Source organism: Anabrus simplex, chromosome 14, assembly GCF_040414725.1.
Source record: "Anabrus simplex isolate iqAnaSimp1 chromosome 14, ASM4041472v1, whole genome shotgun sequence".
In the NCBI taxonomy this organism is placed as follows: Eukaryota; Metazoa; Arthropoda; class Insecta; order Orthoptera; family Tettigoniidae; genus Anabrus; species Anabrus simplex.
In genome coordinates this window covers 65729579-65753969 of record NC_090278.1, presented here as the reverse complement: position 1 = coordinate 65753969, position 24391 = coordinate 65729579, and the positions used below count along the sequence as shown (strand labels likewise).

Here is a 24391-nt window from a genome sequence, read left to right as displayed (position 1 = left end):
AATTTGGATAAACATCACAAAAAATGAAATATATATACATATATATAATGTATAATTATAATCTTACAAGTGTCCGGCTCCATGGTTAAATGGTTAGCGTGCTGGCCTTTGGTCACAGGGGTCCCAAGTTCGATTCCCGGCAGGGTCAGGAATTTTAACCATCATTGGTTAATTTCGCTGGCACGGGGGCTGGGTGTACGTGTTGCCTTCATCATCATTTCATCCTCATCACGACGCAGGTCGCCTACGGGTGTCAAATCAAAAGACCTGCACCTGGCTAGCCGAACTTGTCTTCGGACACTCCTGGCACTAAAAGCCATACGCCATTTCATTTCATTTCATTTCATTTCATTTCATTTCATTTCATTTCATCTTACAAGTGTCCGCCTCCGTAGCATAACGGTTAGTGTTATCAGCTGCCGTCCTCGGGGGCACAGATTCGATTCCCGGTATTGCCAGAAATTTAAGAATGGCAGGAGGGCTAGTATGTGGTTAAAATGGCACGTGTAGCTCACCTCCAATGGGGGTGTGCCTGGAAAGAGCTGCACCACCTCAGGATGAGAACACGAGTTTACTTTTTTATCTTACAAGTAGGCTACTCGTAAACCAAACCAAACTACAGCCCCAATGGGCCTTCACCTACCAAACAACCACTGCTCAGCCCGAAAGCCTGAGGATTATAAGGTGACGCATGGCCCAGTGTGACGAATCCTCTCGGCCGTTACTTCTGGTCCTCTAGACCGGGGTCACTATCTCGCCATTCGATAGCTCATCAATTAAAGATAATCACGTAGGCTGAGTGGACCTGGAACCAGCCCTTATATTTAGGTAAAAATTACTGACCTGGCCGGGAGTCAAACCCGGGTCCTCCGGGTGAGAGGCAGGTAAGTTAGAGCATGGTGTTGGCTTCAAACGTTAATTACCGGTATGAGAGTTAAAAGTATTTTAACTTTATATTCAGTTTTACCAGGGAAACTTTGTCAGTTTCATGTGAAAACTCCTTTCAGTTAACTTTGATCAGCCAAACTCTTCAAAAAATCTATAAACACCAAGCCAAACAATCGACCACAAGTAGTTTTTAATTCTCTAATCTAACAAAATAAAGCACAATAGATACTGAAGAGCCCAACATGATGGTGAAATCCCTTTTTTTCTTAAATCTTCCATTGTAATTTGTTCACCGGTATCGTGTTCGTAGTCAGTTTCTGGAAATCGTGTGCTGCTTAACTAAGTGGTATGTTACAAGTTAGAACTTCATAATTTGTCCGTACTGACTTTGAGATACTCTAAAAGACATGAGGACTGAAAAGGTGGAAATCCTCAACTCTTTTATTTCAGAGTAAGTGGTATGTTCCGAGCTGTCAGTAGAGAGATGATGTGGAATGACATGAGGAATTAGGGATTGGAATCACTCATCAAGGAAAATATTTCATAAATTTCCAAATTGGTTAAAATCATTTAAGGAAAGACTAGGCAAATAATTGATTGGGAATCTGCCACCTGGCCAACAGCCCTAAATGCAGATAAATGATGACTGATTGGGGCATCCCAGTGTGGCTGAAAACTGCAAGAGTAATTAGTCGGCTGTACAAGAAGTATCATCATCACAGTCATGAAATCAAACGTAGAGAAAAATGTACAAGGTAAAATAACTCTGCATTATTGTTATTGTACCGGGGGTACATCTTCCCCATCCATTTGAACTGCGCATCTTCTAGAAGGCCATCTACGCTGTGAATCCTAAACTATGTACCTGGAGATACTTGGACCTTTAATCTTTAGATGTCTCTACTATCGGCCTATGTGCCCCCTCTGGCAGGAGGACGGACAATTAATCTTTAAGGGAATTTTCAGTTTTCAATACTGATAAACCTCAAGTGCTTGTAGATTTATTTTTTTATGTGCTAAGGTTATCAGCACTTCTATGGCTTCCTTCTTCCTTAGTTATTAACCAATCAGGAATTTTGTGTATTTTTCTCTAGCCAATTAAAATTGGGGGTGTGTACAGGCATTCTGCCCAGCTCAAGAGAGTTCTGGAACTTTCCCCTCTGAGTTGCTCTAAAAGCTGGGCGCTTTAGGGCCGTATTGTCATCCTCATCGCTCTGGTCTAGTGTGTGCGTACGGCGTATTTAGGAGGCAGGGGCAGCCTTGCCGTCGTCGGAAGGCCCAACAACTCAAGGTAATGGCAGACATCTCTTTACACGTAATAGCTCCAGGCAGTTAACTTGAGGGGAAGGTTTCGAACTTCTTTCATTAACGAAAATTCTAAAGACTTAGTAAACTAATGTAAATTTTTGGGAAGTCTGAGGACTTTGTTCAAATTCCTTCTGGGAAATATGACTTTAGGGAGTGAAGAGTGTTCACCCTCTATTAATTCCCTCGACTTGATATGGAGTGACAGATTTTCTAAACCTTCAAATTCTTCACACGGTTTCGGAACTTAATTTTTGCATCTAGCCACCCCTCTGTAGTATAGGCTTAGCCTCTGCAATATCGGGCCATACACCCATGTTGATTTTAAGTGTCTTTCAAAAGGAGTGCAAGTGTTTCGCCTCCTAGCATTTTGTTTATGGCCGATCGTCTTAAACCTTTTATTTTGTACTTTAAGGCCATTTAGAATGGGCACTCATAGCCCCTGCTTAACCCTTTCCTGCTCACATTTTCACTCCGCTTATCCCCAGGTTTCAACCTATTATTTAGGAAAAAATGAAACAGAGCGCATTGTTTCAGAAAAACTTAAATGTAATAAAATCTATTGATCACAATGAATTCAAATTTTCAATAATATTAGAAAATATACCAGCACATCCATTTCTCTATTCACAGTTGATTCAAACAACCCCCCTCTGCCACGGGTGATACTCGACACAGAGGTAGGCTGCAATTTGTCACATTCCCATGTTGTCTGAATCCTTCCAAACCAATAATCACGTGATTTTGGAAGTGGAATGAAGCCCATTTATATAAGATTTTATTTTATCTGGGCAAGTGTCTTCCTATTCTGTATCTATTTTTACCGGAATGTGCCTGTTTGAATGCTGCATTGATATATATGCAATAGGCTATGTCACTGAATAGTTTGTCTACTCCTAACATACGTAAAAACTATCTGTTTCTCGCAATACTCTCTCCGAATTATGGACAGTTTCAACATCATCCTTATAATCGTTCGGAGTAACGAAACTAAATGTTTGTGTTACCTGAATTGCAGCGGCATCGCTATCAGGTCCGATTTCTCGATATTCACTTTCACTTATCACTGTTATCACTAAAATTATCTTTGTTGATATGTTATTCACTCACTAAAAATTCTCCTCCACCTCTATTCAACGATTCTGTGTCACTTTCTTTGCCTATATTCAGGTTAGTTTCAATATCCACGGTATTCAATCCCACCATGTTTACGAACGAAACAGCTGAACCGCGTTCGCGGAAGTTCAAGACCTTTGCCAAAGCAATGTCAAGACAGAAAATCGCTTTTCTTTAATTTCATAAGCCTTGTACATTGTACTGCGTGTTCATAAATGCCTTATAAACACTTCACTGCTGAAAAAAATTACAAAGCTATCGCACAGATCCCAGACATGTCCAGATAATGCAGCTGGGCGCTTTCGGGCGCTAAGGCTAAGTGAACAATTGGGCTCTTTCGGGTGGTAAGGGCCGGAAAGGGTTAAATTGTCATTATTTATAGACGAGTGTGTAATAGACTGTTGAGAAGAAATGACAGTAAACACAGTTTTTGAAGTTTATCTAGTGTAAATTTGGCAAGAAGCGTATGCCTCTAAGGGGCTGGGCTTTAGTAAATTTTGGAGCTTAGTCTCCTAGAATGCAAATGAATGGAGCAAATATGCTCTTGTAAAATATTGTACCTTTCGAGTTCCTTGTAAACTATTGTGTCAATAATTTTCTCTATTGTACCTGATTTTTGGACTTTAAGTCATTGTTATTGTAGGAGCTGATGAGCTCATCTCATGTTATTGTTCATCCAGATTTTCTAACCATAAAAAAATAAAAAAATAAAAAAAAAAATAAATAAAATTTTAAAATTTAGTGCTTTAACTTCTGCTCTGATCACTTCACTGCCCACCCATTCACACCTCTGCGTTCCATGGGAACCCCAGAACAATTATTATTATTGAAAAGTATCTAGGATCACTCATCTCTTAACATATTCGCTCCCATATGCGACCACAGTTGGATTAGGTTTCACGTGTGTAAAATACCGTATCCCTCCCGGGTCGGATCTGATTTTGTACCAATTTTTTACGTTCAAATGTACCTTAGATGACACAATATATATTACTCTGACGGTAGAAAGTGGGCAGCTGGACATTTTACTGCAGCTTGGGGTAATTTCTTGCACTGTGAGGTGTGATCTAAATAAACACATGCCAGCCCTGAGGTCTTGAAGTGCGCAGCTGGAATTCAAGTGGTGCTGAGTGATATAACGAATAGTCATGGCAAGCAAAACATTGTACAGTACTAAATCATCTTATCAAGGTAAATGCAAATATTTTAGTTTCTTATATTTTTAATATAATAATGCTATTTTCTTTACGTCCTACTAACTACTCTTTTACGGTTTTCGGAGACGCCGAGATGCCGGAACTTAGTCCCACAGTTCTTTTACGTGTCAGTAAATCTAACGATACGAGGCTGATGTATTTGAGCACCTTCAAATACCACCGGACTGAGCCAGGATCGAACCTGCCAAGTTGGGGTCAGATGGCCAGCACCTCAACCGTCTGAGCAACTCAGCCCGGCACTTCTTAGGATTTACAGTATAGGAGTGATACTAAGTTAAAGCTGTGTGTTACATGTTGTCAAGTGATTCATAACGGCACCTAAAAATCGCTGGGCTGCATTTTCAAGAAACGAAAAAGATAAAACTTGAAGATCTTAAATTTATTTAGGTATTCTCATTCAATATCATACAAAAATAAAAATTTTACGTAATGATCATTTTCCTGATCAGAGGGTAATCCCAAAAATAAGGTCTCCTATTCTTTTTATAAATACAGAACTGTTCATGTGGCTGTTGGTCACAATATTGTGAAGTGTGTTTCCCACGCTGGCATGTAAGCATGCGCATGCTGCGCCGAGACACTCAGTCTTGGCTTGGCAGCCGTTGAGAATGGAGCTCCCGTTTGATGTTACCGCCAAGTCCAAAGTGTGTGCAGTTATTCGGTTCTTGAACGCAAAAGGTACTGAACCGACTGAAATCCATCGCCAATTGATGGAAGTGTACGGTGAATCATGCACAGATGTCAAAAATGTTCGTAAGTGGTGTAGAGAGTATGCAGCAGGCCGGACTGAAATCCACGACGAACAAAGAAGCAGGAGACTGTCAATTTCCATCGAGACAGTCGTGAAGGTTGAGCAAATCATGCATGAAGATCGGCGGATCACCCTCAATGATCTCTGCTATTTGGTTCCTGAGGTTTCCCGAAGCACCGCTCACAGAATTTTAACGGAAAAGTTGAAATACCGGAAGGTGTGCGGAAGATGGGTGCCACACATGCTGACGGAAGACCACATGCAGCAACGAGTTGGTTCTTCCCGCGCATTTCTTCAATGCTTGCATTCCACTTTACACTTGAGACCAAGCAACAATCACGCCAGTCACAGCGTCTACAAAAATGCATCGACCTAAATGGTGATTATGTAGAAAAATAGCTAAATGTGCAAGCTGTAAAATGATGTAAACCACTGTAGAAATAAACAGGTCTATGTATTTATAAAAAAATAGGGATTGCCTTCATATATCAACTAACGTTTCTTTATTCATTGATATGGTGAATTATGATATAACACTTCTTTAAATTTGTGCCAAAGAAAAGAAAGTTGTCATATTGTTTTTATTCTTTGATTGGACTTTACAGATGAAGGGAATGTACCATGTTCCTGAAACATGTCAGAATGAATGATTTTCAATTATACAAGTGTATTGACAAGGTGACCAAGCACATACTATTTTAAATAGTTTTTAATAACTTTAGACTACAGGAACAAATACAAATTATGGTTATGTTTATCAACAATGGATGGGAGGAGTCGCTCTGTTGGACAAAGTAAAACACAACCACATTCATTTAAGTTCCAAAGTCAAGTTCATTGCTGACATACTGTACGTTCCAAGGGAAGGCTAGGAGAGTAAGACCATATCTTTCTTATTATTATTATTATTATTATTATTATTATGTGCTAACATTTGGTTCCCTCAGCCAAAAATCTCTACAACTGCACAAACCCCCACAGCTTTTCTGTAGGGTAGCATTTCCCAACATGGGTTCTGTAGAACCCAAGGGTTCCACAATACCATACAGGAGCTTCCACGAAATTGTATGAAATATTTTAAGAACAATCACAAACTAACAGTCTTTCTGTAGTGGACAGTGCTTGGGAACTTCAATGATTTGACAAAGCGGACTTACTGCCATTGGTGAAAAAGGTTTCCCACTATCCCACAAAAAGCTTTAAAAATATTATTTTCTTTTTCAGGGTTGTTTTTTGTACATTCCGTACAGTTTGCAGACATTTCAAATACATTGCAGTGTTCTTTGTCAAGGAGACTGAAATACCCCTACTCGATCCGAAGTAATCAGTCTCCCAGGCAGCTAAACAATTAAATAACTCTACAACCCGTGGAAGATACAAATCTTTAAACATATTACTCCAATTCTCCACATTTTATCTTTGTGAAAAATGGTTTTTGTGTTTGAACATTAAAACCAAACAACCAAATAGACAGATATCAGCTGAAGAAAAATGTTGTGCTTGCTTACCTATGACAGGTATGGTGAAGAATAAAACTGTGTCCAAAAGACTAGTCCAAGAATCATACTGAACTGTCAGTATCAACAGATGTAAGTATTTGAAGAGCTATTCGCTATTTTTGCTTAAGAGTGAATTTTTAACAACAACAAAAAAAACTTTGCAAAGACCGAGATCTCTTTATCTGAAATGCTTTTGTATAAATTGCTTCTGTTAATAATAATTTTTATAAGTTTAAAATTAAAGGGATGTATTTGTTTGTAGAGTATTAGGTAAATGTTGCAATAAACTTTATTGAAAAGATCATGAATTGTGATTTGGCTGGACCTAGGTTAAAATATGAGGCAGCTAGGTCCCAGAAGGTTTAGTTAAATATTTCTAGGATTACAAAAAAAAAAGTTGAGAAACACTCCTCTACAGTAAATCAATCCTTTCCACAAAGCATAATTCCACCAACAATAACACTGTGTTACACATTCAAAAGCTAGAAGTTTCCTTTGAAACAAACCAAGTAGGCTCTTCTTCACATACACAGCATCTTCATAATATTTCTTAGTGTCCAGTCTTGTGGCCTATCCAAGACCTTCTCCACTGAGTCGCACGTCACCTATATCTAGTATACAGCTATGTCAATAGCAGGTCTTATCTAAGATGCTATTTACTCTCCAACATGAATCACTACGCCATTCTACCCACGCTCTGTTTGCCGTGTTTCCCAAACATTTATGACGACGTTCACAAGCTCTGTCAATAGTCTATTTCACAAGTGCTTTAAGGTTTATACATCACAAGCTTAATGATAACTAGGAAGCAGATTTTTTTATGTTCTAAAAAAGTGAAAAAAATTATGTGCTAAAAACCAAAAAATATTTGATAAAATGCTAAAAATATTCTGCTTTAAATATCACTAATCACTCGCGTTCAAGAGGTAAATAAATATACAGTTTCGTATTAAAATACGGTGTTACCAAATGTGCTCCTTAAGGCAAATGGATGTCGGTATATGGAAAAGTACAATACAGTATATTAATTTTTGATGTGCCCAAGGAGATATAGTATTTCTCCAAATCCAGATTTTTTTCTCAGAACCTCAAGTGAAAAATCAAGGGTCGTCTTTCATTCGCGACCTAACAGTTAAAACACCACTGGCAGCTACCACGGCAATCACGCTGCTTCCTTTCATACCCCTGCGCGCACGCATATAACTCTATGAAAAAATTGTACCAGTTCGTACTCACCAATCATACGCTGGAGTATTAGTTGCCAGAAGTAGTCTCTGAATTGCTGTGAACAACAAAGATCATCTCCAAATTGTCCATCACAAATGCATGCCGATTACTTCTGAAGAACGCCTTATGCTGCGAAAACGATTGCTATCGCTCCACATCACAGAACGTCAGACATGCATGGTTAAAGAGAGGAATGTCACCAACACTAATGCCATTAATTTGACCAACATGACCACCCTCCACTACTTTAGCAACCACACATATTGTTTTAAAACCCTCTGTTTTACCAGAAGAAAGTTTGATATTTGACCTTTAACAGTCCCTGTACCCATAAAGCCAAGAGGAATCTAATTTATTTTCAATAGCACTCACTTCCTTGCTATTTCAGAAAATAGGTTAGTAGATAATTCAAGTATGTCTATGGTTTTACACATGAAACTTAGATGGCAGATATTAACACCAAATTATTTTTCCAAGACCTGTCTTTCATTAACTCCTGAATAACCTCAATTGACGTTGCTTTCACCTAATGCATTCACAACGGATGCGAAGCTTTCAAAATTGTCTGCACTGTATAGTGCTGTGCCAAGCCAGGTACTCCACCGCGTGAAAACAGGCAGAGGAGGAAACGCAAGACCTGGGTTTTTCTCTTTAAACTGACCGGTTCTTGAGGGTGCTGAGCCCGTACTCTTTCAAATAACCTGTGCAAGAGCATGAACTACGCCAGTTACATGTATCATTTTTGGAAAGCTTAAAGAAAGGCCTTCCAGCTGCTTTTTTTCATGTAAGCTGCACTACAAGTAAGCAGAAGCAGAATCTAGTCATATTTTACACCATTTGGCCAAAGTAAGTATATGGCTTCATTAAACAACGTAGCCACAGTGACATGGTTTGCAGCAGGCATTTCTTTACACGCTAGCAAATAATGTTCAGAAGCAGTTCTGCCATCCTTCAACACACCAACTACATTTCCTATTTTCCCACCACTTGAATCAGTGGTTTCATCAATGCTCACTCAGTTTTTCGCTATCACATACTGCCTGAATTCTTTATAAAGTTTCTTCATAACATTTTGGGAGATAATTTTTCCTTAAATTGGATTCATCTGGAGGCTCAAAATTACCATATTTCGTTAAGAAATTTCAGAGTCTCGGATTACTTATTTTGCCAAGAGGAATATTGGTGCAAACAAATGCTCTATGTAAAGTTAAATTAATACTGGAAGTATTTGGAGTAGCTGGTTAATCTATTAGTAATTGTCACGAATGCATATTCGAAGCAGATGCAATGTGTTTATTTCCAGACAAATGCTGAGTTACTTGAGAATGTTGAACTGCAATTACTGCTTTACCACACAGTTGAAAAAATCACAAAAACACACTGGCAAAGTAGTAGCGCGCAACTCTCAAAAATTTCCGAAAAAGGCTATTTTGTAAATGTCAAGAAAAGTTACGAGAGATTTAGCATGCCAGGTACCATCAAGCGAGAGATTGTGCCGCGCAGTGGTCGAGTGGTTAAGGTTCTCCACTTCAGTTATGAAGATGGCAAGTTTGAGTCACGCTCGTCTCAACCTTTTTTTTTCACCCCCTCACATTTGCTGTTCCCTTTTTTTTCCTTGTGTTGCGAATGAGAGCAGCAGTTAGTCACTGTCTGACCACGTTGTTTCGTGTAACGGTTGTGCAATGTACTCATCACAAGTTCAATCACTTCTAAGAAGTATAACATCGTGTATAAAGAACTAAAGCGAAAGCTAGAAGGGAACGTCAAACTTTAACGTATCACACGCTCAGTGACACACAGGACACGCCCTCCCACTTCCCCTCCACATAGCAACTACCAGTAGCTGTTTTGAATCAGATACACACTCACCCCAGCAAAAGAGAGTCATTTTCTGCACATCGGGGCCATTAACAAGGAAGTAACACAATTTAAATCATATTATATTATTTCATCTTCCATCTCTCTTTACGTACACTTAGGTTTTTTTTTTTTAAATTTCAGACAGAATAGTATTCAGTTCTACAAATAACTTTACTGCTTCGGCCCCGTATTGACTTTAAATTCTGAAGCATTCAATCTTATATAAAAATTAAGGAATGTCCATCAAAGATTTTGTAGATCTTTCATCAAGAAATACTTTAAATCAAGAGTTCTTACAACAACGATAATTTCAAGACTTTATGAATACGACTGTTAGTTCCCACAAACTTTATCATGAAGAGTTTAACGAACAATTCAACCAGTTTTATTGATTATATGACTTGCAACTTTAACAAAGGTGGCCAATATTTTATTTTAAATGTCCTATCATACAACAATGTTTTTAATGCATCATTCCAATTTAATAATGTAAGGTTGGTATTCTGATATATGATTGTAGTTTATTATAGCTGATGATGTCCCTCAGGGGACGAAACATGTACTAAATGTAATAAATTATATATGTATTGAATAGGCGGACAACTTAAATATAATATTTAAGTTAATCTTAAATATTCGCTATTTGATTTAAAGTGTACGATGCAGAAATTTGATCCCTATGTCTTTCTCTTCCCAGACCAAGCGTGGTTTTACTTGCGTAGGTATGTAAATGCTCAACAGCCAATATTGGAGGGCTGAAAAACCTGATCTACTTCACAAGGAACCTCTTCACGATCAGGGACAAGTACTTTTAAAGTGCATTAGAATTCACCAGGCAGTCACTCTAGCTTGCTCCCATACTTTCCAGTTGGCAGGAAGCGATAGCTTGCTGAACCAGGGCTCAGCTGCGCTTCTGCATTAATTGAATGACCTGTATATACTTGTATGCACATTTTCCAAGCAAACAGAGTATTAATCAACAAGCAAATGCACACAAGAAAGAGGAAGAGGAGAGAAAACAACAAACTGAAACTTCAATGGGAGATTCTCACCCAGGTCACTGGAGTTGACATTATGCACAATGGCAGCACTATAGTTAGCCTTCTGTGCATTGCGCACCTTCTCTTCGAATGAGCAATCATATCGGCGAATTAGCACCACCCATTTGCCGAGGTAGTTGCCAGTGTAGTTGGGTGGAGGCTGGATTGGAGCGCACGCATTGGCAGGTTCTGCATACACAACCATACCCTAGAACAAAAGGACATAAATGAGTATACCAAGAAACAAGAAAAGACATATAGCGACTGATTGTGCCGGTGATTGTTTTAAGGAGCATAACGAATTGAGTATAAGGCTCTCTTAAATTAAGTATGTTTCTGGATAACACCACTAAGCACTGCCCTAGGAAATAATTTTATATTTACATGGGGCTCGCTTCACTATAACTTCCATGTTTCTGTTGTCAGAACTGTCGTAAATAAATAATACAAATCACCTTCAAGGTTGCTGATGAAGGAGTGCAAACTGACCATATCTGCTCACCGCTACAAAACCTGTATTGAGCAGCCAATTAATTCCAGACAAGTCTAGTTTCTTCAATGCTACATACACTAGGCACAAGTCTTCCTACATTAATCGTTTAACTGCTGCAACTGAATATACTCGATCTGCACAAAGTGGCCTGCCAGTAAGCTCTACCAGTTGCTGTGGTAGAGTTAACTCAATTTGAAAGCTGCTGTTTCGGTGCTGCCGTAGAATACTCTTATTTATTTGAAACGTGTTTGGATGCTGTTACAGCCTGTTTGCTACATATTCAAGTGCAGTCAAGACCAATTTTGTTGTTGTTGCTAAACACGTCATATTTGTAAGTTTTAGGCTGCACTCCAGCATGGTTAATTAACAGAATAAAGTTAAAACTTCAAAAAACATAAGTGAAGTAAGTACTTTACTTGCAATAGAGTATTTGAGGGTGGGACCGAGAGAAACTTTCTTGTAATGTTTACACAGTACGTACAGGAATAATATGTAAGCAAAATATAAAATAATAAGTGAGGAAAAGATGTAGCAACAATGTAAATCCATCAATAATGTCGCACATGGTCTTGGCTAATAAACGAGATGTTCCCTCTGTCCTCCTAAGTTGTGGAGATAGTTGAGGGTGATGCACCCAATTCCTTGGCAATGCTGATGCTTGTTTCTCCATTTTGTAATCACCATATTATTAGGGACCTTTCTTCAATATTAAACACTTTCTTTTCCAGCATCTTCACAGCGATGCCTGCCTAACTATTTAAGAGACAGAATGATTTGAAATCTACTGTCTACTGAAAACAAGACTTTGAAAATAAGCTTTACATTGTTGTCAGCAATCCCCAACAAGTAACAAACAAAAATCAACATTGGGTGTTACAGTCGATACATTTTTCTGAAAACGTGATAAAAATACACCATTTTACACAGCATGTCATAATAAGTGATGATGTACTAAGCAATTTATTAAACACAGTGTTTACGCAGGATATAAAAAGGACCGTTAGATTTTGTCGTTAAATCCAATACATCGTTAAGAGTGATGTTGCAATAAATGGTTTTGACTCTACCTCATTTCTTTAAGGAAAGATGGTGGTGGAATAAATAAGTATCTTCTGTTACCCGGATGTGCATCATAGTTTTCACATGCAATCGTACTATAAGCCCTGAGGAAATTCCCTTTGTTTTTGGAGAATACTGATTCAGATTATGAAGTTTCTGATAATGGTGAAAGCAATGCAGGGAATGTTAGGGAAATTTGGGAAGTGATAGCAGTGACAGAATTCCCTGGGGGTAGGGAAGGAAGTGGTCATAAAGTCGATTTACTGATCAAATGGACTGATCGTTAGTTTCTGCCAATGACACCTGATTTCCAGGAGCCAAACCACAAGTATGTCAAATTTTAATTTAGCTCCAGATTCCCCAGAACTACATTATGAATGTTTTGTGAACAAGAATTTTTTTATGAATGTTGTAGACAAAACGAATAGACTTTATGAACAGACAGTTGAAGATAAGGTGATTGTTGTAAGGAGCATAACGAAATGAGTATAAGGCTCTCTTAAAATAAGTAAATGAATGAATGAATAAATAAATAAATAAATAAATAAATAAATAAATAAATAAATAAATAAATAAATAAATAAATAAATAAATAAATAAATAAACAATAACAACAACCAGGACTGAGGGTGCACAGCCTCATCTGAGAATCCAGCATGGAAAAGGTCAATTTTATAAATATTTCAAGAAACCTTGATAGCCCCTTACCTTCAAACCCTCATCAGGCAGCAGTCCCCCGAAGTGTGCGGGCATATCACGAAAATCCACCTCCTCGCGGTTGTAGGAGACGGAGTAGACAATCACGTTGGCACCAACCCCTACAGAATGGCCGAAGAGAGCCACACAGCTGGCCACCGCTACCAAGTACAGAGCAGTGATGTGGCGGGGCAGCGGACATTGTGGGTACATAATTTCTACACAGCCTGTTCGCAAACACACACAGTAATTCCATAAGGCACAACTAATTATGTAAATATTAAAAGTAATGAAAAATGGAATATAATAAAGAGTAAAATCTTGATCAAGTTTTAAGAACAAACAAGCAATTGATAGAAATATACAAAAGTTCCCAAAACATTCCCAGGGGGAACTTAGAGCCCCTGAAACAAAACAGCGTAGTACAAAGGAGAAACCATTTTTTCATGCAGAAGGGAAACTTTCTTTACCAAAGAGATGTCTTATCGTTTTTGTGGGCTTAAAAGTTCCCTCTACGTTCAAATAAATTTTTACCATTGAATCACCAGAAAATGTTGCAGGAAATATTCGAGATTATAAAGTGATATGTATATATCGTCGATCAAGGAAGGAAAAGCCACTGAAGTGACTCATTAGTTGGCAGTAGGTGAGGGGAGCATGCTAGAGATATTGTTTACTGTATAGCAAATTATGACAATCTGGATTAATAGGGGGTTGTTCTGTTCGGGTCATTAAATAACAGGATTAATTAAAACCATCCTGAATAAACTTGAATAAGGTAGGTACACTGAAACCATGAGCTTAGAAACAAATGTGTGTGTTCTGACATTTAAAGTAATACAAACATTAGTTAAATCTATAGGTAAAAAAAAAAGTATGTACACACACATTAAATGCACGCTGATGAGCAGGGCCTGGAGTTTGATGACCTAATAAAACTCAACTTTTTTTTTCTATTTGCTTTACGTCGCACCGACACAGATATGTCTTGTGGCGATGATGGGATAGGAAAGGCCTAGGAATGGGAAGGAAGTGGCTGTGGCTTTAATTAAGGTACAGCCCCAGCATTTGCCTGGTGTGAAAATGGGAAATCACGTAAAACCATCTTCAGGGCTGCCGACAGTGGGGTTTGAACCAAAACTCAAAAATGACTTAAAATGACCAAGAAAATAGCCCAAAACTATGAAGGAAAATATTTATATATTTATCCAAAATTATAAATATGTGTACTGTCCACATTACCTTTAAATCGTAATGGAGTGGATAAATGACTAATAATAATAATAATAATAATAATAATAATAATAATAATAATATGCAAGACTTCTACAGGACTTTCGCAGGAAGAATCTGAGGATACACCCCACAGAAATTTGTGCTTCCGAGAACAAGACTGAAAACTCGCACTGTATAACCAGGATAATTGTAAGGAGTTTGCTCGATATTTCTCTGAATTACTCAACTGCCAGGAGCCAACATTACGATGGCCCAAAGAAACTAAGGTACACTTAAACCCTGAATCTCCAAATCCAGAGACATCTTCAGACTTAAAAATAACAGGGCATCTGGAGAAGAAGGCATAGTTGCAGAACTCTAAAAGAACATAGGCCCAAATACATTTGAGGAGCTAACACTAATAATCATGGAATCTGGAAAAAAGAAAAGCTACCTGAAGAATGGAAATGTGCACTTATCCATCCGTTAAACAAGAAAGATGGCAGAACAGATGTAAACAACTACAGAGGGATTTCTCTCATTCAAGTCACCTACAAGATTCTCTCCACGTGTCTTCTTCAAAGAGTACAAGAACAGCTTGAACACAAAATTGGAGAATATTAAGCCGGTTTCCGACCTGGGTGTTCCTGTGCTGAACAAATTTTTAACTTGAAGACGACACTGAATTATAGAGCAACCTGAAACTCTCCAATATTATTTGTAGTTTCATGGACTTCAATAATGTCTGATTTACACTTATTCTTTTGCTTCCTATTATATATAGGTAATGTATCTAGTGGAATCCTTCTGGGCATAAGATTTCAACTCAGCATTTTTCCAGTGATAGAGTGCTTGCATTCTTGTTTATGATTACATACACATTTTTGTGCAATATCACCTTTCAGAATGATGTTTCAGTCAATCACCATGGATCAGCATTTAGGTCTGCCACCCACGTGGTAGATCCACTATCATTTGTTTACCTAGTCTTTTCTTAAATGATTTCAAAGTACAAGGAGGGATCAAATCTAAACAGGATTTTATTTTAATTCATTTATTGAAAAAAACACAAGGTAATTACAATTTCTTTTCCCAGTTTCCTGCTTTGAAAATGCATTTGTCCTAGCCTATGGGGAACAGGGTCGTGTCATCAGCCGGTTGCACACAAAGTCTTCCACACTCTATTCATCTTCAAATCATTGCCCTCCTAGAACTTCTTTAAGCGGTCCGAACAAATGGAAATCGCAGGGCGATAAGTCCAGGCTGTAAGGACGACGATCAAACCTTGCTGTAAGCCTCTGACAGACCTCCAAACGTCTCAAATTCAGATTTTCGGTCAAAAGGCGAGGGATCCATCTGGAACACACTTTTCGGAACTGTGACGATTGCTTGACAGCACGCATAACTGATTCAGACTTGTTCTGCAATTTCTCATACAGTCGCCTGTCGATCTACTACGAAATTGAATACATTAAAAAAACTTCACTTAAAAAGCCATCATTATATGAGTAACTTAATTTAGCTACAAGTGAAAAATGAACAATAATGATGGCCTTCAATGTATTCAATTTTGTAGTCGATTTTAGATCAATTTTAACCAGCTACCTGATATGGTTTGAGGTGATGATACGGCTGATGATGCCCCATAGGAAAGGGTGACACATGTTCCAATTCTTCTTTTAATGAGGATTTAACTCTTAACTTTAACATATTGATATGTATTGAATAGGTGGAAGAGAAATAAATTTCTTACTTTTAACATAAGATTACTTTCAATACGAATTTGCAATGATTTTCATTACTTGTAATATCTGTAACCTTACCAACAAGAGGGATAGAGAAGTTGGCTCTATGCCAGGCTGTCTTTGCCCCCATGAATTAAACTGGTATTAATTTTTCATTTAGTGTGAACGAATCTAAGGACGTTGAACCTCCATAAGTGGAAAACATAATTTCTAAATTTTTTGACTTCCTGACTAAACAGCCTTTGCAGGACAAAATAATGCCACAGTGAGTGATGGACTTTTCCCAACTTCAAAATAAGATACAATCTTACTACACGATTTTGTTAACAACATAATTGGACAGTAATTTTTCAAAATATAATCAATATATGAAAAAACAAGGGACTCACCTTAATACTAGAGTTGTAGACTACTTTCGTTGATTAGCACAATTTGGGCCGACTCTGGTGATGTGTGGTTGTTACACGGAAGGACTCGAAAACAATAAAGGCAATAGTACGACATGTCAGACCTTTAAAATGGAAAGCTTCTCCGGAGGAGCACACCTGCAATCAAGAAATATTCAATCAGGAGAACACACTATACAAATTTCAGAGAATTACAGAAGATACTCAACTACATCTGCATTTCAGAGCTCACGCGTTGCAACTCGCAATTCTCATACTTTTCAGAAGAGGAGAAAATCACTTCATTGCGCTCTAATTACCAGCCCACAGTTAGTACATTACATTTAGCAGTTTACTTCTTCACTATTTTAGTTACTTTTTTTTTTCATTTTAAACATACTATTTGTATAATACAATAATTATATACCATGAAGTGATATGAGAGATATACTACATTTTATACAACCTAAAATGAATGTGATTAAAGTTTGTACTGCTGTACACCTTCAAAGAGGTTTCCTTCTAACAATTCTTACAATATCAGAACCTCTAAATCACTAAAAAATGGAGTTAAAGCTGAAAAAGTATGAACATTTTTAATGCCTCATTTTTCAAAGTACTTCACTTAAAACAATTTCCTTCCACCCATTTGTTTGTACGTACACTGAATAAATCTACACTAAATTTCAGCCAAAATTCTGAATTTATTATAATTATTTTAGATAATAAGCCATGGCACAAAAAAAAAAAAAAAAAAAAAATGGGAAAAATGGGTGTATACTGTTTTTAGTTGCCAAGTTTCAGATTCCTAGGTTTAATAATAGGTGAAGAAAAAATATGAATTTCAGTGGTGTAATTCTGCCGACATCTCCCCTGAAGAACCTTGATGCCTGAGTTTGGAAAACAAAGCCTACATACAGAAGGATGCAAATACATTTATTTTAAAGATACCCGAGTATGTAAATCTTCCATTTTAATGAATTGACACACCCTTGATAGCAGTGAGAATCAGATTTGAGAAGTGCTACAAGAAAAGGACAAAGCTGTGTTTATACGGAGGCTGAAAATGAATTTCATTACTTGAAACAACTGATAGGAACCTGCCAGTAATTTTTGTTCATCTTCAACTCTTGATAGCCTCTTTAAACAACAGCGATTTTTTAACGGCTTGCTTTAAGTCACACTGTCGCAGATAAATCTTGATGATGATGCTTGTTGTTTTAAGGGGCCTAACATCTAGGTCATCGACCCCTGATGGTACGAAATGAGACAAAATGCAATGACAAAATAAAAATCCAAAATCCTCCACTGACCAGAATTCAAAATGTGAGAACGATAAATGAACGGATGGATATGAAGTTAAAATAGTCAGGAGCCGACCCGCAATGCCTCAGTCTCAGAAACTGACGGAGAACAAGAGTAATACTGACCAAGGGACTGCTTCTATATCTCAATACCGCATCGATGATGCTTGCAAACTAAAGTGGTCCAAAATATAGGTTATCAGCCTCTCATAATGCTACTTATCGCTTGGAAAGTAGAACCATGGTATTTGTCATAGTGCGGTACTAATCAAAAGTATCGCAGACTGGCGGTATTCCACACATTATGGTACTACTCACAGGTAATGAAATTCACACAGGTAATACAGACCTATGGTCTTTCACACATAGCGGCGCCATTTACAGGCAACACAAACCAATGGTTTCCATCACGTAAGTGTACTAACCACAGGGACTCGTACTATCCCGTGGTGTTCCTTATATAGTGGGTACTAATCATAGGCAAGCCAGAACCCTGGTGTCACTCATATAGTGCTACTAATCACAGGTACCGTAAAAGCCTGACCGCACGGTGCTCCTGATTGCTACTAATCACAAACCTATTTGGTACCTAACATAGTAATACGCGCAAGTAATACCGACCCATGGTGTTCCCCACGTGGTGGTCCTAATCACAAGTAGTTTCATGGTTCTAATCCAATCACACCTTGGTCGCCCCCTTTAGTCGCCTCTTACGACAGGCAGGGGATACCGTGGTTGAATTCTTCGTCTGCGTCCCCCACCCGCAGGGGGTTGTGTGTTTGGTCCACGAGAGGTATTTTATTTCCCTCAAGTCTGCCGGCAAGCCGGTTAGGACCCTTCTATCCGCCACCCAGGACGCGCCACGTGGGAGTATCACCTCTCCCCCTGCTATGCCGGCGTAGTAGGTTCATGGATAAATCTTATGGTGGTGATGGAATAGATAAGGGCTAGGAGTGGGGAGGAAGCTATTCTTCTTATTTGTTTTTACGTTTCACCGACACAGATAGGAATAGGACAGTACTAGGACTGGGAAGGAACTGTCCATGGTCTCAATTAAGGTACAGCCATAGCATTTGACCAAAGGGAAAATGGGAAACTATCTTCACTTCAGGGCTGCTGACAATGGGGTTCAAACCTACTACCTCCCTAATGCAAGCCGACAGCTACGTAACCCAAACCACGTAGCCATTCGCTGATCTTACAGATTCCGAATGAATTTACTGTTCCTTTGTAACAACTGAATTCCTTCCACTTGTCCTGGTAATTCAAAATATTGCCAACAAAGCCTGCAAAAATCTCTCTTTTTGGTTTTGCAATTTTTAATACTGCTAAATTTGTTTCCAAATTTACTAACTTATGTTGAACAGAGGCCATTCGCACGTCGCATCCATACAGTAGAAAATAACAGGGAAGATCGGATAATTTTAAAGGTTGTATACTTCACACTTCCATCGGTTAATAAAAATTCAAATTCTTGAGCCATTAACCAACCTGTTATCAACCGCAGGGCCAGCTAACTGCTTTCTGAGAATCATTTGAGATCAACATACACATTGTTCGAAAAAGGTGTTTCTGAAATTGCTTCATCACTATAAGGAATAGAATTCAATATTCGGCTAAAGATAGCAAATTTGCCAGAACCTTACATATATAACACTTTATGTAGTTTTATTGTTTAATTGATCTTCGTTATACAAAACTTTGACTGTGTATCATACCTTTTCGTTTCAATATTAATCTATGTATCACAAACTTGAGTAATGAAAGAGGAGGTCCAGAATACAGGCATGTTAAATGAAATTCTTGAGGAGCAGAACAGGAGTTACAAGAGAAGGAGGGAGAGAGAAATGAGAAGGTGAGGAATGTACTGAGAGAGGAACTATAAACAAAATGTCATCTGTGATGGTAGGCACATTTCAAATGAAGAAAGAGTCCCACATGTTCAATACACATATATTACAGTAAATATAGGTTAAAACACCATGGTACTAGTTTTGACTTTTCTTGGAAGTCATCTTCAGCCATAAATCTTAAAAACTGACATGACAATGACACAGTGATATACAATAAAGAACAATAACATCCAGTGATGTTTTAAAATTTAGACAAAAATACATATTCCTGGTTTATAGGTTATGTTATTGTGATTATCAAAATCTATTTAAAATGTCAAGAATTCTATAATAACACTTGAAGATAACATATGTAGTTTGTCATATGAAAGCAAAATCTTCTAGAGATGTGTTATATGATAGCTTATCATATAATGTGAAGGTATTTGTATTCTTGAAGGTGCCAAATACTTAATGGTCAGCCAGAGAACATTTTACCATGATACACTGAAGTACACAAGTACAATCCAAGTTTATTTTCAATTCAAACCACGATAAAGCAAGAAAGGCATCCCTATTTAATGCATTGTCCAGCATGTGACACAAACTACAAGAACAAGGTTGATGATTGATGTGGATAGGAGAAAAACAGGGAATGGGAAGTAAACTATAAACAAAAAATACATATTTCAGTTTATTTTTTAAAACATTACCAGATTTTATTGTTCTTCATTGTATATCACTGTGTCATTGCCATGTCAATTTTTAAGACTTATGGCTGAAGATGACTTCCAAGAAAAGTCAAAAATAGTACCATGTGTTTAAACTCAGTTACTATAATAAATTTGTACTGAATAGGTGGAACTCTTTCTTCATTTGAATTGTAATTATCTTCAATAGGGACCACTATGAAAATTATATCTTATGACTTAAAAGCCAACCAGGTAGGCACATGTCAAACAGAGGACTCAACGATAACCATAACATGGAGGTGGGTGGAAAGATGTCAAGAAAACCAAGGGACAAATGGCTGAAAAGACAGAAGACTGGAACAGTGCTGACACAGATCTGGTAGAATGACAGTAAAAGATGGGCAGACATATTCCAAACAGACCCTGCCAGTGATTGGAAACTGTGTTAGATAAGTCTGTTCTAATGACCAGACACAAGGAAAAAAGAACACTTGTTGTGATGATGGATTTGAGTGCACCATCTTAGGCCAATGATTTAGTTACTCCTTGCCTCACAGGCAAATACAGGGCTCTCTTATAACCTCAGACGGAACGCATGGTGTTTGTACTCTGGGAGTATGCTGCAGTATGGGAGGCACACGCACAGTTCTTGACCTTGCATGCAGCCTGTACGTGTTTGACCTGGCAAGCATGAGATTCCAGTCTGAATCTCGACTGTTAACAAGCTGAGACAGTTATCATTGTAACACCGTATTTTAGGATGTAAAAGTTCTGGTTTCATCTTCATGGTCATGTGAACAGTCATAACTCTCACTATGGGTGTGCAGAGAATCCTAATGGTGTTTATGAAGTCCCTCGTTATGATAGGAAGATTGGTGTTTAATGTGCTGTTAGTACAAGATGAATAAATGGGCCTTTTTTTTTCAAGACGACAGTAAATGCAGAGAGGTACCACCGAGATGACATTTTTGTTAACGGAAGAAGAAAATTGTGTGGGTGGTTTCAACAAGATTCAGCCCCTGCTCATACAGCAGAAGATTCCTTTCTAACAACATCGGAAGTGTTTGCAGAGTGATCATTGGTCATCTACTTCTCCAGATCTAACAGTGTGTGATTTTTACCTGTGGGTTAAGCTGAAAGGAAAAGGGTAACGAACAAATCCTCACACACTGGAGGAACTGAAAGAAAACATTACGAATGAAATCAGAAAAATTACATTGGCAGAACTCACTCGTGTCATCCAGAATGTGGTTACAAGACACAATGCCTGTATAACCCAGGCAGGATGACATTTCCAACATCTTTTGTAAGGTAAGATTAAGATTGCATACACACTTAAAGCAGGGTGGCTGCGCACGATGTAAGTTTGGCTGAGGCCGTTGCGCAGAGTACAAACACTATGCCTACGATCTGTATTTATAAGAGGGACCCTGTACAAGTCCAGTGTGGTTGCTGCATGCTATGTTTGTGTTTGCTCAAAGTTTAACATCCCTATCTGACAGATGAATTGTCGTTAAGAGCTTCATATGCCATATGAGCACTCTGCAGGGGTTTGGAATTCAACTCAGGCTTTCGACATGCAATCTACAGATTACAAACTAAACCACCACCTCTTCTACTCTGCCACCCAAACCGCCGATGGCAATTCTTTTTTATTTTTTCAAGCACCTATCCATGGTGTCAGACCCAGAAAGATTTGATGCCTTAATGATAACGGCCGCTTGGTGGTTTCTGTGCAATATGATGATGACTGAAGTTTTCTCTTACCTTCAAGCATACTTTACACACAATAATGGGCAATCAACTTTCTACGCGGCATTTTACACTGGTCACTCCGAACTTTCAGAGAAGGTACAAAACAACTCTCCACTTCAAGATGGTTTAAGCAATGCCAATAAATACTACTCAAATGAACAAGCAGTTCAACAAAGTAAGACCACATGACCAGTAATCTTATCATTTTACTGTTTTATTCCTATTTCCCTTGGCATAACTACTAGAATGACCCTGTTCATTCTGATAATTATATTCACACACACTTTTTTTAACAATCAAACTTAATTTGATCATAACAAAAAGTTATTACAGTTGATAGTAAAAAAACAAACAATACAAATCTGTACGTTTTATTGCATTTTTATAGCTCCCGAAGCCTGTTAGAGGAAATCCCCCTCACACAAGACGTTGCATCGCACATGTTGCCTCGTCCACATCAACTGAGTCAAGAGATACCCGAACAGCAGCCAGAGAAGGGGGTTCACCATCCAGAATATTCACGGTAAATCAATGTCTTACAACACAAATCAACAAGTACTATGACCACCTGGTTTTCTTGCCTTATTCAGCAAGCACACGAGTCATACTGCACAAGGGGAAGTACTGTGCTAGTGTTGTGTACCAACACAGATTCTGATCAGTCTCACACATGGACACTTCAGAAGAAGCAGCTCTCAGTTTAATGTTGAAAATGGATCAGTTTAATATTTTCTTCTTTTGTTTTGAACATCACAGCATAAGAGTTCTGCCATTTCAAAACTGATATTAAATCATCCGCAACATCAGCCAATCAATGACACTATCAATGTGTAGTAACAATCCTGTATTAATCTACAGCCCACAATATGCTTTAAAAATTCTACAGACATATGTTGTAGGTGAAAAGCCTAAAAGACCATAACATTGAATTCATACACCACAAAGAGAAGATGTTCTACTTCCAGAGAGATGACAAGGCTAATGCAGCCTGACCTCTGATGGTACAAAGTTACTCTTCTGTCTCTAAGTGTCTGTTCACTTCATGATAGGCTATTAAATATATGGAACTGTGCCAAGCCTCTGCCAAACAGCAGAAAACTCTTATCTTTAACGCACGTCCACCATTCAAAAAACAAATCGGCTTTTTATCTCCCATGCTTCAGCTCTCCTTAGAGGAACTGAAGAAAAGTTTTCAATGTGGTATGTGGACAGGTGATGCCATGTGGCCACCGGAGAAATCCTAGTTCACACCTATGGGCAACCTACATATCAGGTTATTATTATTATTATTATTATTATTATTATTATTATTATTATTATTAAGTAGGGATAGGATGAAACCCAGTACTGGCACATAGCCTACTGTTGATTAACACCAAGGGGGTCTGCTCAAGGCTTAACGCCTCCATCCGACGGTCGAATCATCAACAGCGTCACAAATGCACTCACTCCATTTTGGAATTGAACCCAGGCTTTTGGCAAGTAATTGTATGCAATCTCCCTTCCTACTCTGCTGGTTAAGATTCTGTGTATGTATCCAACCCTTATCCTGGGTTCTCTTCATAATATGAAGTAAGAATAATCTTCGAAGCGAGTTGTTACCGGCCGGATTGAGTGGCTCAGACTGTTCAGGCACTGGCTTTCTGACCCCAACTTGGCAGGTTCGATCCTGACACAGTCCAGTGATATTTGAAGGTGCTCAAATACCTCAGCCTCGTGTCGGTAGATTGGGTATTGGCACGTAAAAGAAGTCCTGCGGGTAAAATTCCGGCAACTCAGTGTCTCCAAAAACCTTCAAAAGTAGTTACTGGGGCATAAAAACAATAACATGATTGCTACGATCGGAAGCTCGTCCTGACGGCAACCTCTACTACTACTACTACTACTACTACTACTACTACTACTACTAAAATGTTTTCATTCCTCCCCTGAAGCGGGCCTCCTAGACGGTAGAGACCAGTCCCTCTCCGTTTCCCGAATGCAGAGGCGCAGCCACCCTTCCTCTGCTCGGTTGGTCAATCGGAGTGCAGGGAGGAATTAATGAGATTAAGTGAATGACCTGATATATGGTAAGCATGGAATCAGGACTATTGATAAACCAATTATTTCTTTAGCAGCACACTCAATGAATTTGTCAATATCATCTAAGAAATCTTGGTGAAGTTTCGATAAAGGGGCAAGTTGTAATGGATAAATCCGGCTTGGCCAAATGTGGTGATTCATTATGTTTATTTTCTGATCAGTCTTAAGAAGCTCTTAAGTTCACGAGTTTTGTTACACTGTTGTTTTAACTTATAGTATCATTTTCGTC

The 24391-nt window shown here is 38.3% G+C and overlaps 1 protein-coding gene across 2 annotated transcripts in view; it reads right to left on the bottom strand.

Annotated features, from left to right (window-relative positions):
* gzl (godzilla E3 ubiquitin protein ligase) overlaps positions 1–24391 on the bottom strand; it is a 131016-nt gene that overhangs the window by 24668 nt on the left and 81957 nt on the right. For both annotated transcript variants that reach the window (XM_067158249.2, XM_067158250.2), the window contains exons 2-4: positions 16501–16656; positions 13164–13378; positions 10916–11111 (exon numbers count right to left, since the gene is read on the bottom strand). In XM_067158249.2, coding sequence (XP_067014350.2) covers positions 10916–11111; positions 13164–13364 — 397 coding nt within the window. In that variant the 5' untranslated portion in view covers positions 13365–13378; positions 16501–16656. The remainder of the gene's footprint in view (positions 1–10915; positions 11112–13163; positions 13379–16500; positions 16657–24391) is intronic.